The sequence below is a fragment of the Squalius cephalus genome, assembly GCF_949319135.1.
Source record: "Squalius cephalus genome assembly, chromosome: 6".
Taxonomy (NCBI): Eukaryota; Metazoa; Chordata; class Actinopteri; order Cypriniformes; family Leuciscidae; genus Squalius; species Squalius cephalus.
Genome location: NC_137127.1, coordinates 1,037,071 through 1,053,107, shown reverse-complemented (window position 1 = coordinate 1,053,107; position 16,037 = coordinate 1,037,071). Strand labels below are relative to the sequence as shown.

The window sequence follows — 16,037 nt, the reverse complement described above, 5'->3', positions numbered from 1 at the left end:
TGTTATAGTTACCATTATAGTTATCATTCTTAGTCTGGACGCAAATATAGTTATCGTTATAGTCAATATAGTTACCGTTATAGTTACCGTTATAGTTACCATTATAATTACCGTTATAGTTACCATTATAGTTACCGTTATAGTTACCAGTTACCATTATAGTTACCGTTATAGTTACCATTATAATTACCGTTATAGTTACCATTATAGTTACCGTTATAGTTATCGCTATAATTATCATTCTTGATCTGGACGCAAATATAGTTATCGTTATAGTTCTATTTATTGTTTTAGTTTGTTCTAGTTATTATAGTTAACGTTATTGCAATAGTTATCATTATAACGTCCATTTAGTCTGATCAAAATCCCTTCAGACACAAAATACAAATGACAGTAATGACTTTCAGGGATGCAAGTAGGAACTTCCCAAGAGGACCTGAAGGAAGCATCCGACCTGAATCCAGGTCATGTCGTTCCCAGAGCCTCTCTCTCTCGTCTCTCTCTCTCTCTCTCTCTCCTCTCTCTCTCTCTCTCCTCTCTCTCTCATCTCTCTCTCTCATCTCTCTCCTCTCCTCTCTTCTCTCTCTCTCCTCTCCTCTCCTCTCTTCTCTCTCTCTCCACTCCTCTCCTCTCCTCTCTCTCTCTCTCTGTGGGACATCCGGCCTGTTTGGCACCCGGAGAAACACCAAAACACGGATTTCAACATTCCTAAAATTCCCTTCAGACTCGCCGCTGAACGACAACTGATGGTGTTTCGGTGATTTTTAGTGGATGTATGAATTGGATTCTCCTGTAGTTCATCACATCAGCTTCTGCTCTGAGATGATAGTGAAGACTAGAGATGAAAACATCATCATCATCATCATCATCATCATCATCATCTCCTGGAACACCAGACCTCTCGAGTTTCCGCCTGGATGTGAGTGTGACGGGATCAGCGTCTCGTCTGATATGTAATCTCCTCTCTGAAGTCCATCACAGTAAAAGCTCTTTGAACAACTCGGGTTTGTGGTTCACCAGTCGGACTGACCCGAAGGCTACGGTTACAGGCGGCCCGGGATATTTTACACTCCATAATGGACGAATTCAAACAAAAGCACCTTCACACACGAAGAACACACACATTTGTGCAAAACCAATGCCCTCGATGGAACACACACTCTCTGAAATCGTTCTGAAGTTATTGATATTTCAAGCCCTTCACTGAACCATCACAATTATTACGGGTGATTCAAACAAAGCAGCTCTTTGTGTGTGTGTGTGTGTGTGTGTGTGTGTGTGTGTTCAACATTCTCACATTCACCTGGATCTTCTTTATACTGAAAATTCACATTCTAACTTCTGTAGAAAATGCATAAATGCAGTTGCTTGTGTCCTAAAGTCGTCTTTCTGCAGTCATATAATAAATACAATAAATAAGAAAATACGACATCTGGTACAGCCTCGTCTTCTCAGCACCGACGGCACGAGTTCCCATGATGCACTGGGCTGCACGAGTTCCCATGATGCACTGGGATGCAGGAGTTCCTACAATGCACTGGGCTGCACGAGTTCCCACAATGCACTGGGCTGCACGAGTCCCCACAATGCACTGGGCTGCACGAGTTCCCATGATGCACTGGGCTGCATGAGTTTCCAAGATGCACTGGGCTGCAGGAGTTCCCACAATGCACTGGGCTGCACGAGTTCCCACGATGCACTGGGCTGCATGAGTTCCCATGATGCACTGGGCTGCACGAGTTCCCACGATGCACTGGGCTCCACAATGCACTGGGCTGCACGAGTTCCCACGATGCACTGGGCTGCAAGAGTTCCCATGATGCACTGGGCTGCATGAGTTCCATGATGCACTGGGCTGCACGAGTTCCCACGATGCACTGGGCTGCAAGAGTTCCCACGATGCACTGGGCTGCACGAGTTCCCACGATGCACTGGGCTGCACGAGTTTCCAAGATGCACTGGGCTGCAGGAGTTCCCACAATACACTGGGCTGCATGAGTTCCCACGATGCACTGGGCTGCACGAGTTCCCACGATGCACTGGGCTGCACGAGTTCCCATGATGCACTGGGCTGCACGATGCACTGGGCTGCACAAGTTCCCACGATGCACTGGGCTGCACGAGTTCCCATGATGCACTGGGCTGCACGAGTTCCCACGATGCACTGGGCTGCACGAGTTCCCACGATTCACTGGGCTGCACGAGTTCCCATGATGCACTGGGCTGCACGAGTTCCCATGATGCACTGGGCTGCACGAGTTCCCACGATGCACTGCAGGAGCCAGAAGCTTATGGACAGACTGGAAGCCTTTCAGTCAACACTTTCCATCCAGCGTTTCTTTCACAAAGCCAACAAACGGACACGAGGTGATCTCAGATCTCTTAATCTGCCGACGGCCGGGAAAGGAATAATCGAGAACGGTGATATCATGGCATCGTTATAAACTCAGTTCATCATGACTGATGCACGAAGACGTACAATATAACAAAGCATCTATGAACCCTGAAATTTACTAACCCAACCTTAAAGGGTTAATTCACCCAAAAATGAGAATTAGCCCATGATTTACTCACAATCAAGCCATCCTAGTGTATATGATTGTCTTCTGTCAGCCAAACACAATCAGAGTTATATTAAAAATATGCCCTCCTCTTCCCAGCTTTATAATGGGAGTGAATGAAGCGCATCCCGACCCGACACATGACCTCCGACCCGACGCATGACCTCTGACCCGACGCATGACCGCTGACCCGACGCATGACCTCTGACCCGACGCATGACCTCTGACCCGACGCATGACCGCTGACCCGACGCATGACCTCTGACCCGACGCATGACCGCTGACCCGACGCATGACCTCTGACCCGACGCATTACCTCTGACCCGACGCATGACCGCTGACCCGACGCATGACCTCTGACCCGACGCATGACCGCTGACCCGACGCATGACCTCTGACCCGACGCATTACCTCTGACCCGACGCATGACCGCTGACCCGAAGCATGACCTCTGACCCGACGCATGACCGCTGACCCGAAGCATGACCTCTGACCCGACGCATGACCTCTGACCCGACGCATGACCACTGACCCGACGCATGACCTCTGACCCGACGCATTACCTCTGACCCGACGCATGACCGCTGACCCGACGCATGACCTCTGACCCGACGCATGACCGCTGACCCGACGCATGACCTCTGACCCGACGCATTACCTCTGACCCGACGCATGACCGCTGACCCGAAGCATGACCTCTGACCCGACGCATGACCGCTGACCCGAAGCATGACCTCTGACCCGACGCATGACCTCTGACCCGACGCATGACCACTGACCCGACGCATGACCTCTGACCCGACGCATTACCTCTGACCCGACGCATGACCGCTGACCCGAAGCATGACCTCTGACCCGAAGCATGACCGCTGACCCGACGCATGACCTCTGATCCGACGCATGACCTCTGATCGACGCATGACCTCTGACCCGACGCATGACCTCTGACCCGACGCATGACCGCTGACCCGACGCATGACCTCTGACCCGACGCATGACCTCTGACCCGACGCATGACCGCTGACCCGACGCATGACCTCTGACCCGACGCATTACCTCTGACCCGACGCATGACCGCTGACCCGAAGCATGACCTCTGACCCGAAGCATGACCGCTGACCCGACGCATGACCTCTGATCCGACGCATGACCTCTGATCGACGCATGACCGCTGACCCGACGCATGACCTCTGCTCCGACGCATGACCTCTGATCCGACGCATGACCTCTGATCGACGCATGACCGCTGACCCGACGCATGACCTCAGACCCGACGCATGACCTCTGATCCGACGCATGACCTCTGATCGACGCATGACCGCTGACCCGACGCATGACCTCTGATCCGACGCATGACCGCTGACCCGACGCATGACCTCTGACCCGACGCATGACCTCCGACCCGACGCATGACCTCCGACCCGACGCATGATCTCTGATCCGACGCATGACCGCTGACCCGACGCATGACCTCTGACCCGACGCATGACCGCTGACCCCGAAGCATGACCTCTGACTCGACGCATGACCGCTGACCCGAAGCATGACCTCTGACCCGACGCATGACGTCTGACCCGACGCATGACCTTTGACCTGACGCATGACCTCTGATCCGACGCATGGCCGCTGACCCGACGCATGACCTCTGATCCGACGCATGACCGCTGACCCGACGCATGACCTCTGACCCGACGCATGACCTCGGATCGACGCATGACCGCTGACCCGACGCATGACCTCTGATCCGACGCATGACCGCTGACCCGAAGCATGACCTCTGACCCGAAGCATGACCTCTGACCCGGCGCATGACCTCTGACCCGACCCGACCCCTGTAGCTGAAACAGTAGAGCGCTGGCACTTGCAACGCCAAGGTCATGGGTTCGATCCCCAGGGAAAGCAAGAACTGATAAGAATGAAAATGTGTACCTTGAAATGCAATGTAAGACGCTTTGGATAAAGGCGTCTGCCAAATGCATAAATGTAAATGTTTGTGTTCGATAGTTTTCCGCCTGTGATCTCCTGCATGTTTATTTAGATTTTTGGACACTCCTTTGTTTCGTCATGCAATTTACACAGCCATCGTTACTTAATAGAAATAAATGGTGAATAATTTAAAGGTGAATACTGTCTAGAAGCTCGGAATCCCTTAAAAATACAAAATAATAAAGAATAAATATTATTGTGACAAAATGTAGAACATTCATTTTATACAACTAAAAACTAAAACTTAAAAAAATATATAGATATTTTAAAAAAAAAAATACACTAAAACTAACCCAAACCAAAATTATAAAATTAAAACAAAACACAAAAATAAAATCTAATTCCAAATATTAACAAAACCTATAATAGTATTACTAAAATAAGGCTGCCTAATCCTTGGACACTTTAGAGCTCATATAACACTCATATTTGTGTCTGTGGAAATGGACAGAGAATATATATGATGAGAACATTAGAGTGTTTTCCTCCAGTCTAAACTGTGTCTGTATTTATCTGACAGCGAGTCACATTCCTGTAAAAGTTCATGTGGACCCCATGTGGAGGACGAGACCAGCAGCAAACGCAGGATTTAAGAGTGTAACCGCAGGGTTTATAATGGGCAAGATAACAGCCACTGTTTTACCGCGGTTAACTCCAGCACTGGAGCTGCTGTAATTACCTTCAGACTCACAGCCGGTCTGAGACGCAAATAAATCTGTTTATATCTCAGGTTTTTCTTGTCATTACTTGTTTTGTGTAAAATGCTTTGGGAATATTGTGTGTGAACACAATCATGCCAATTAATACTTTCAATTGTAGACTGTAATCATAAAAAAAACACTTTTCTAAGTTGAAAGCCTCTGTTTATGGAAGCTTGTTTCCACCACAGAATAAAAAAAAAAAAAGGTAATTGCAAATTTTTTGCTTTACAACTCGCAATTCTGACTTTATAACTCGCAATTCTGAGTTTATAACTCGCAATTCTGAGATAAAATAAATAAAAATTATTTTTATCTCAGAATTGCGAGATATAAACTCAGAATTGCGAGTTATAAACTCAGAATTGTGAGATATAAAGTCAGAATTGCGAGTTATAAAGTCAGAATTGCGAGTTATAAAGTTACAATTGCGATTTATAAAGTCAGAATTGCGAGATATAAACTCAGAATTGCGAGTTATAAACTCAGAATTGCGAGATATAAACTCAGAATTGCGAGATATAAACTCAGAATTGCAAGTTATAAAGTCAGAATTGCGAGATATAAAGTCAGAATTGCGAGATATAAACTCAGAAATGCGAGATATAAAGTCAGAATTGCGAGATATAAAGTCAGATTTGCGAGTTATAAAGTCAGAATTGCGAGTTATAAAGTCAGAATTGCGAGATATAAACTCAGAAATGCGAGATATAAAGTCAGAATTGCGAGATATAAAGTCAGAATTGCGAGATATAAAGTCAGAATTGCGAGTTATAAAGTCAGAATTGCGAGATATAAAGTCAGAATTGCGAGATATAAAGTCAGAATTGCGAGATATAAAGTCAGAATTGCGAGTTATAAAGTCAGATTTGCGAGTTATAAAGTCAGAATTGCGAGTTATAAAGTCAGATTTGCGAGTTATAAAGTCAGAATTGCGAGTTATAAAGTCAGATTTGCGAGTTATAAAGTCAGAATTGCGAGATATAAAGTCAGAATTGCGAGATATAAAGTCAGAATTGTGAGTTATAAAGTCAGAATATAAAGTCAGAATTGCGAGATATAAAGTCAGAATTGTGAGTTATAAAGTCAGAATATAAAGTCAGAATTGCGAGATATAAAGTCAGAATTGTGAGATATAAAGTCAGAATTGCGAGTTATAAAGTCAGAATTGCGAGTTATAAAGTCAGAATATAAAGTCAGAATTGCGAGATATAAAGTCAGAATTGCGAGTTATAAAGTCAGAATTGTGAGATATAAAGTCAGATTTGCGAGTTATAAAGTCAGAATATAAAGTCAGAATTACGAGTTATAAAGTCAGAATTGTGAGATATAAAGTAGAGAATTGCGAGTTATAAAGTCAGATTTGCGAGTTATATAGTCAGAATTGCGAGATATAAAGTCAGAATTGCGAGATATAAAGTCAAAATTGCGAGTTATAAAGTCAGAATTGCGAGATATAAAGTCAGAATTGCGAGTTATAAAGTCAGAATTGTGAGATGTAAACTCAGAATTTGCGAGTTATAAAGTCAGAATTGCGAGTTATAAAGTCAGATTTGCGAGTTATAAAGTCAGAATTGCAAGTTATAAAGTCAGAATTGCGAGATATAAACTCAGAAATGCGAGATATAAAGTCAGAATTGCGAGATATAAAGTCAAAATTGCGAGTTATAAAGTCAGAATTGCGAGATATAAAGTCAGAATTGCGAGTTATAAAGTCAGAATTGCGAGATATAAACTCAGAATTTGCGAGTTATAAAGTCAGAATTGCGAGTTATAAAGTCAGATTTGCGAGTTATAAAGTCAGAATTGCAAGTTATAAAGTCAGAATTGCGAGATATAAACTCAGAAATGCGAGATATAAAGTCAGAATTGCGAGATATAAAGTCAGAATTGCGAGATATAAAGTCAGAATTGCGAGATATAAAGTCAGAATTGCGAGTTATAAAGTCAGAATTGCGAGATATAAAGTCAGAATTGCGAGATATAAAGTCAGAATTGCGAGATATAAAGTCAGAATTGCGAGTTATAAAGTCAGATTTGCGAGTAATAAAGTCAGAATTGCGAGATATAAAGTCAGAATTGCGAGTTATAAAGTCAGAATTGCGAGTTATAAAGTCAGAATTGCGAGTTATAAAGTCAGAATTGCGTGATATAAAGTCAGAATTGCGAGTTATAAAGTCAGATTTGCGAGTTATAAAGTCAGAATTGCGAGTTATAAAGTCAGATTTGCGAGTTATAAAGTCAGAATTGCGAGATATAAAGTCAGAATTGCGAGTTATAAAGTCAGAATTGCGAGTTATAAAGTCAGAATTGCGAGTTATAAAGTCAGAATTGCGTGATATAAAGTCAGAATTGCGAGTTATAAAGTCAGATTTGCGAGTTATAAAGTCAGAATATAAAGTCAGAATTGCGAGATATAAAGTCAGAATTGCGAGATATAAAGTCAGAATTGCAAGTTATAAAGTCAGAATATAAAGTCAGAATTGCGAGTTATAAAGTCAGAATTGTGAGATATAAAGTCAGAATTGCGAGTTATAAAGTCAGAATTGCGAGTTATAAAGTCAGAATATAAAGTCAGAATTGCGAGATATAAAGTCAGAATTGCGAGTTATAAAGTCAGAATTGTGAGATATAAAGTCAGAATTGCGAGATATAAAGTCAGAATTGTGAGATATAAAGTCAGAATTGCGAGATATAAAGTCAGAATTGCGAGATATAAAGTCAGAATTGCAAGTTATAAAGTCAGAATTGTGAGATATAAAGTCAGAATTGCGAGTTATAAAGTCAGAATTGTGAGTTATAAAGTCAGAATTGTGAGATATAAAGTCAGAATTGCGAGTTATAAAGTCAGAATTGCGAGTTATAAAGTCAGAATATAAAGTCAGAATTGCGAGATATAAAGTCAGAATTGCGAGTTATAAAGTCAGAATTGTGAGTTATAAAGTCAGAATTGCGAGATATAAAGTCAGAATTGCGAGATATAAAGTCAGAATTGCAAGTTATAAAGTCAGAATATAAAGTCAGAATTGCGAGTTATAAAGTCAGAATTGTGAGATATAAAGTCAGAATTGTGAGATATAAAGTCAGAATTGTGAGATATAAAGTCAGAATTGCGAGATATAAAGTCAGAATTGCGAGATATAAAGTCAGAATTGCGAGTTATAAAGTCAGAATATAAAGTCAGAATTGCGAGATATAAAGTCAGATTTGCGAGTTATATAGTCAGAATTGCGAGATATAAAGTCAGAATTGCGAGATATAAAGTCAGAATTGCGAGATATAAAGTCAGAATTGCGAGATATAAAGTCAGAATTGCGAGTTATAAAGTCAGATTTGCGTGATATAAAGTCAGAATTGCGAGATATAAAGTCAGAATTGTGTGATATAAAGTCAGAATTGCGAGTTATAAAGTCAGAATATAAAGTCAGAATTACGAGTTATAAAGTCAGAATTGTGAGATATAAAGTAGAGAATTGCGAGTTATAAAGTCAGAATTGCGAGTTATAAAGTCAGAATTGTGAGTTATAAAGTCAGAATTGTGAGATATAAAGTCAGAATTGCGAGTTATAAAGTCAGAATTGCGAGTTATAAAGTCAGAATATAAAGTCAGAATTGCGAGATATAAAGTCAGAATTGCGAGTTATAAAGTCAGAATTGTGAGTTATAAAGTCAGAATTGCGAGATATAAAGTCAGAATTGCGAGATATAAAGTCAGAATTGCAAGTTATAAAGTCAGAATATAAAGTCAGAATTGCGAGTTATAAAGTCAGAATTGTGAGATATAAAGTCAGAATTGCGAGTTATAAAGTCAGAATTGCGAGTTATAAAGTCAGAATATAAAGTCAGAATTGCGAGATATAAAGTCAGATTTGCGAGTTATATAGTCAGAATTGCGAGATATAAAGTCAGAATTGCGAGATATAAAGTCAGAATTGCGAGATATAAAGTCAGAATTGCGAGATATAAAGTCAGAATTGCGAGTTATAAAGTCAGATTTGCGTGATATAAAGTCAGAATTGCGAGATATAAAGTCAGAATTGTGTGATATAAAGTCAGAATTGCGAGTTATAAAGTCAGAATATAAAGTCAGAATTACGAGTTATAAAGTCAGAATTGTGAGATATAAAGTAGAGAATTGCGAGTTATAAAGTCAGAATTGCGAGTTATAAAGTCAGATTTGCGAGTTATATAGTCAGAATTGCGAGATATAAAGTCAGAATTGCGAAATATAAAGTCAGAATTGCGAGTTATAAAGTCAGAATTGCGAGTTATAAAGTCAGAATATAAAGTCAGAATTGCGAGTTATAAAGTCAGAATTGCGAGATATAAAGTCAGAATTGCGAGTTATATAAAGTCAGATTTGCGAGTTATATAGTCAGAATTGCGAGATATAAAGTCAGAATTGCGAGTTATAAAGTCAGAATATAAAGTCAGAATTGCGAGTTATATAAAGTCAGATTTGCGAGTTATATAGTCAGAATTGCGAGATATAAAGTCAGAATTGCGAGTTATAAAGTCAGAATTGCGAGATATAAAGTCAGAATTACAAGATATAAAGTCAGAATTGCGAGATATAAAGTCAGAATTGCGAGATATAAAGTCAGAATTACAAGATATAAAGTCAGAATTGCGAGTTATAAAGTCAGAATTGCGAGATATAAAGTCAGAATTGCGAGATATAAAGTCAGAATTGCGAGATATAAAGTCAGAATTGTGTTATAAATTGAGTCTTTTTTCGTTAGAACTGGACTTTATAACTCGAAACTGCGAGGTTTATATCTCACAATTCTGATTTTATAACACAATTGCGACTTTATATCTTGCAATTCTGAGAAATAAAGTCAGAATTGTGAGACGTAAACTCGCAATTGTGAGATAAAATGTCGCAATTATCTCTTAAAAAGTTTTATTCTGTGGCGGAAACAAGCTTCCGTATCTGTTCCTGTTCTACAGCTGAAGAAAATAAGCATAAGAGATCATGATATTTTCCTGTTAACAGAATGTAAAGTTAAAGACATAAATCAGCCGGGGTCTGAAGCGAGTCCTGTGATTTACGGCTCTTCTGAGCGCTGGCATCAGCAGGAGGGAAACGAGCGCGAGGTCGAGGTCACACTGCAAAAAATGCTTCTCTTACTTGGTATTTTTGTCTTTTTTCCAGTCCAAATATAATCAAGAAGCATTTACTAGAGAAGTAAAATGCCATCGGAAATTCTGTCTTGTTTTCTGATAAAAATAAATAAATAAATAAGTGAGTTTTTGCTTAAAACAAGCAAAATTATCTGCCAATGGGGTATGAAAATAATCTTGTTTTCCATTTGAATTAAGATTTTTTTTTCTTTACCCCAATGGCAGATAATTTTGCTTGTTTTAAGCAAAACTCACTTATTTATTTATTTATTTTTATCAGAAAACAAGATATAATTTCTTATGTCACTTTAGTTATCTAGTAAATGCTTCTTGATTTAAGAATTTTTAGATATTTGGACTGGAAAAAAGTGAGAACAGCATTTTTTGCAGTGAACGAGTGTAAACAAACACGTAAAGCTGGAATAGCCAGCGGTGGCACTGGGTTCCTCACAGCTGGCACAAACACACACTGAACCTCTCCTCCTTTCATCTCTCAGATCCTGTTATTAAAAAAGCCCAGCGATGACATTTAAACGGTCGTTTCTGCAGCGTTTGACATGTTAATGATGGGAGGGGAAGCGCTGTAGGAAGTGAACGTGGCCTCAGAAACCATGTGTGCATTATTCACACCCGAGAACACAATGAGCGTCACATTCCCTCTCAAGGACACTCGTTTAACGTGCTAACGAACAGCTAACAGCAGGACCACGCATAAAACATTCGTCCAAAGTAGAGCTGAGTGATTTATACCACAAAATCATTCATATTTTAAACAATCATGTCTGTATAAATTGGTGAATAAAATACTTGTGAAAAACTTAAAAATACAAATGAAAGGTGATTGATCAATAATTACTTTATATTTTAATTGATGCATCTTGATGGACTCAAATAGAAAAAAATCAAACAATTAATATCAAATAAAGTGAAAACATATTCACTAGTTTCTTCAAAACTCATGAAACAGATCCAGACTGTAAATTCTGATTGGATGTGAAGTCGTTCACTCTTCATCTGTTTTGCACATTTGTGCAATTAATATTAACGTGGTCTAAAACATCTGCGTCTAACAAACACTCCTTAAAAAAATTTGGATAATATATTTGCATAAATATTTAGTGCTCAGCCCTAATCTAAAGGCAGTATGCAGAATATGACTGATAATAGTCTTAAAGATCTTACAGAGAGAGATCTTTAAAAAGGTTTGTATAAATGTGAATGTAGTTAGTATATCCCCTGAGAACTGGAGTTTCTTTGACACGGACAGACGCGTGTGATCGAAGCAAACATGAAAACACACAGACCTGCGACCACGGCTTCCCCAGGACTCGCATCTGCAGACACACGAGCAGCAGCGGAGCGATGGCAGACAGCATCATGACACACACACACACACACACACACGCTCTCTCTCTGTGTGAATGTGTCGTCCTCCCGGAGCGAGGTCACATGAGCCGCACAGACAGTGTCTCTCTGAACGACACACACATGTGAAAGCTGAGCTGGAGGAGGAGGAGGAACAGTGTAAGAGGAGAGAGAGAGAGAGAGAGAGAGAGAGAGAGAGAGAGAGAGAGATGAAGTGGGAAGTTTTAGGATGAAACACACCACATATGAAACCAGCTGCACTGACTATACTCTGGAGGTACAGAACAATTACCATTTTCATATACCATGGTATCTATATGGTTTATATGGTATTACCATGTCCAAAACAATGAATTATCATAATACTGTGTCCAAAATACTGTGGTACTGTCTGCAAGCTCCATGTCCAATAATGAGGCATGAACAGAATCACACAGATGAGAAGAAAAATACTGGTCAAACGAGAGGCAGCAATTAATCATAAAACCAGCAACACCCTGACAACCATGCAACAACACTGTGACAACTACCCAGAACACCCTAACAAACACACCACAGCAACACCCTGACAACCACACAGCAACAACCTGACAACCACGCAGTACACTCTAATAAAACCCTAGCAACCAAACAGCAACACCCTGACAACCATGCAACAACACTGTACCAACTACCCAGAAACCATAACAACAACACAGCAACACCCTGACAACCACACAGCAACAACCTGACAACCATGCAGTACACTCTAACAAAACCCTAGCAACCAAACAGCAACACCCTGACAACCATGCAACAACACTGTACCAACTACCCAGAACACCATAACAACAACAACACAGCAACACCCTGACAACCACGCAGTACACCCTAACAAAGCCCTAGCAACCACACAACAACACCCTGACAACCACCCAGAACACCCTAGCAAAACTTTGGCAACCACACAGCAACACCCTGACAACCACACAGTAACATCCCAACAACCACCCAGAACAACCAAGCAACCACACAACAACACCCTGACAACCACCCAGAACACACTAGCAAAACCCTGGCAACCACACAGCAACACCCAGATAATCACCCTAGCAACCACACAACAACACCCTGACAACCACCCAGAACACCCTAGCAAAACCCTGGAAACCACACAGCAACACCCTGACAACCACACAGTAACATCCCAACAACCACCCAGAACAACCTAGCAACCACTCAACAACACCCTGACAACCACCCAGAACACCCAAGCAAAACCCTGGCAACCACACAGCAACACCCAGATAATCACCCGGAACACCCTAGCAAAACCCTGGCAACCACACAACAACACCCTGACAACCACCCAGAACACCCTAGCAAAACCCTGGCAACCACACAGCAACACCCTGACAACCACACAGTAACATCCCAACAACCACCCAGAACAACCTAGCAACCACTCAACAACACCCTGACAACCACCCAGAACACCCAAGCAAAACCCTGGCAACCACACAGCAACACCCTGACAACCACCCAGAACACCCTAGCAAAACCCTGGCAACCACACAGCAACACCCTGACAACCACACAGTAACATCCCAACAACCACCCAGAACAACCTAGCAACCACACAACAACACTCTGACAACCACCCAGAACACCCTAGCAAAACCCTGGAAACCACACAGCAACACCCTGACAACCACCCAGACCCTGGAAACACTAGCAACTACACAACAGTGCAATTAAACTCTGCAGAGCAGACGCTGACAGAAAAGCCCCTTCTGAATCACTGTCTCTGCTCAAGAGGAAATGCTTGCAGCATCATTTAATTTCAAATGAGTAAACTGATTCCCAACATAGTAAAGCAGGCGAGCGTTTGTGAAGCTGCAGCTATATGTGAGAAGCAGGCGCTGACATCGGCCCTCAGGGGCCCTGATCTCTCACACACTTCATCACCAACACACACTAACACACACTAATGCACACTAATGCACATCAGACGCACATCAGGTGAAGACAATCGTTAACAAAATATTAGTACAAGGAGGAGCTTAGGCTTCAAACTGAACGCAATGCTATAAGTTTCCATTTTTTTTGCAAACTTTCAACAGATTATGTCAAATATATCAATTTTTTTGCTGATTTTATGTCAACACATTTTATGTGTTCAAAAACAAGCTAATTCTCTTTGAAAGCACATGAGATTTATATAGAAGCTTGGAATAAAAGAATAAAAAAGGAAACTTTTCTCACAATTCTGACCAAGTTTAGACTCAGAATTGCAAGATAAAAAGTTAGAATTAACTTTTAGATTTTTTAATTCTGTGGCGGAAACAAGCTCTCACAGATTTGTACCTGTACCGCTTTTATAAACATTAGCAGGAGCCGCTGGTTCCTGTTCTCCCTGTTCCGGCTGGGATTTTCCGGTGGGATTCACTCACTCACCGATGCTGTCGCACACACACATACACACACACACTCACACATCCATAATTCAACATATTTAATGCATTTGGCAGATGCTTCTATCCAAAGGTATATATTATATCAGTTCATGCATTCCCTGTATATTAATCCTGCTGTTGCTGGCATGATCTGCAGGAGCGCTGACATCAATATTATGTATTCAGTGCTTTTCACCATGCACAACGTTTCAGTGCTGCTTTACAGAAAAATAATATTTCCGTAATAATGTCTTAAAATCTGTGAGGTCCTCGTTTACAGCACCCTGGCAACCACCCACAACACCCTAGAAACACCCTGGCAACCACCCACAACAGCCTAGATACACCATGGCAACCACCCACAACACCCTAGATACACCCTGGCAACCACCCACAACACTCTAGAAACACCCTGGCAACCACCCACAATGCACTAGATACACCCTGGCAACCACCCACAACACTCTAGATACACCCTGGCAACCACCCACAATGCACTAGATACACCCTGGCAACCACCCACAACACTCTAGAAACACCCTGGCAACCACCCACAACACCCTAGAACCACCCTGGCTACCACCCACAACGCACTACTAGATACACAATGGTAACCACCCACAACACTCTAGATACACCCTGGCAACCACCCACAACACCTGGAAACACCATGGCAACCACCCACAACACCCTAGATACACCATGGCAACCACCCATAACACTCTAGATACACCCTGGCAACCACCCACAACACCATAGAAATACAATGGCAACCCCCCACAACACCCCTCAGACCCACACACACACACACACACACACACACACACACACAAACACACACTCTCTCTCTCTCTCACACACACACACACACACACACACACACACACACACACACACACACACACACACACACACACACACACACACACACACACACACACACACACACACACACACACACACACACACACACACACACACAGACACACACACACACACTCTCTCTCTCTCACACACTCTCTCTCACACTCTCTCTCTCTCACAGACACACACACACACAGACACAGACACACACACACACACACACACACACACACACACACACACACTCTCTCTCTCTCTCACACACTCTCTCACACACTCTCTCTCTCTCACAGACACACACACACACACACACACACACACACACACTCTCTCTCTCTCTCTCTCACACACTCTCTCACACACTCTCTCTCTCTCACAGACACACACACACACACACACACACACACACACACACACACACACACACACACACACACACACTCTCTCTCTCTCTCTCACACACTCTCTCTCACACTCTCTCTCTCTCACAGACACACAGACACACACAGACACAGACACACACACACTCCTCTGGCGTTCAGCCTCAGCTCAGTTACTCAGTGGGATTTCCTTCATAAAGGCTCTTTCTTTCCTTCAGTGTGTGAAAGTGAAGCTCTACAGCTGGAGTTTCACTGCTTCAGCATTTACCAACTCGTCAAACCGTTCAGGACAAGAACGTTTGTTTGTCTCTGTGTGTCTCTCAAATAAAGTTTTAGCAGCGGGAAAAAAAGTTGAGTTAAGAAACTCAAAAATACAAACAAATTTATTTGAACACTTTACAATAAGGTCCCATTTGTTCATGGATTAACTAACAATATGCAATACATTATGACAGTATTAATTCATCGTTAGTTAATAAAAACACAACTGTTCACTGTTAGTTCATGTCAGCTCAGGTCCATGCAAATTATGAACAGATGCAACTTTTAATATAATAATGTATTAGTAAATCTAAAACAAAGACTAATAAATGCTGTAGAAGTATTGTTTATTGTTAGATC

The 16,037-nt window shown here is 41.9% G+C and overlaps 1 protein-coding gene across 1 annotated transcript in view; it reads right to left on the bottom strand.

The window, feature by feature from the left end:
* thsd4 (thrombospondin type 1 domain containing 4) overlaps positions 1-16,037 on the bottom strand; it is a 48,796-nt gene that overhangs the window by 17,519 nt on the left and 15,240 nt on the right. The window contains exons 8-9 of the mRNA XM_079874702.1: positions 1,428-2,164; positions 805-913 (exon numbers count right to left, since the gene is read on the bottom strand). Coding sequence (XP_079730828.1) covers positions 805-913; positions 1,428-2,164 — 846 coding nt within the window. The remainder of the gene's footprint in view (positions 1-804; positions 914-1,427; positions 2,165-16,037) is intronic.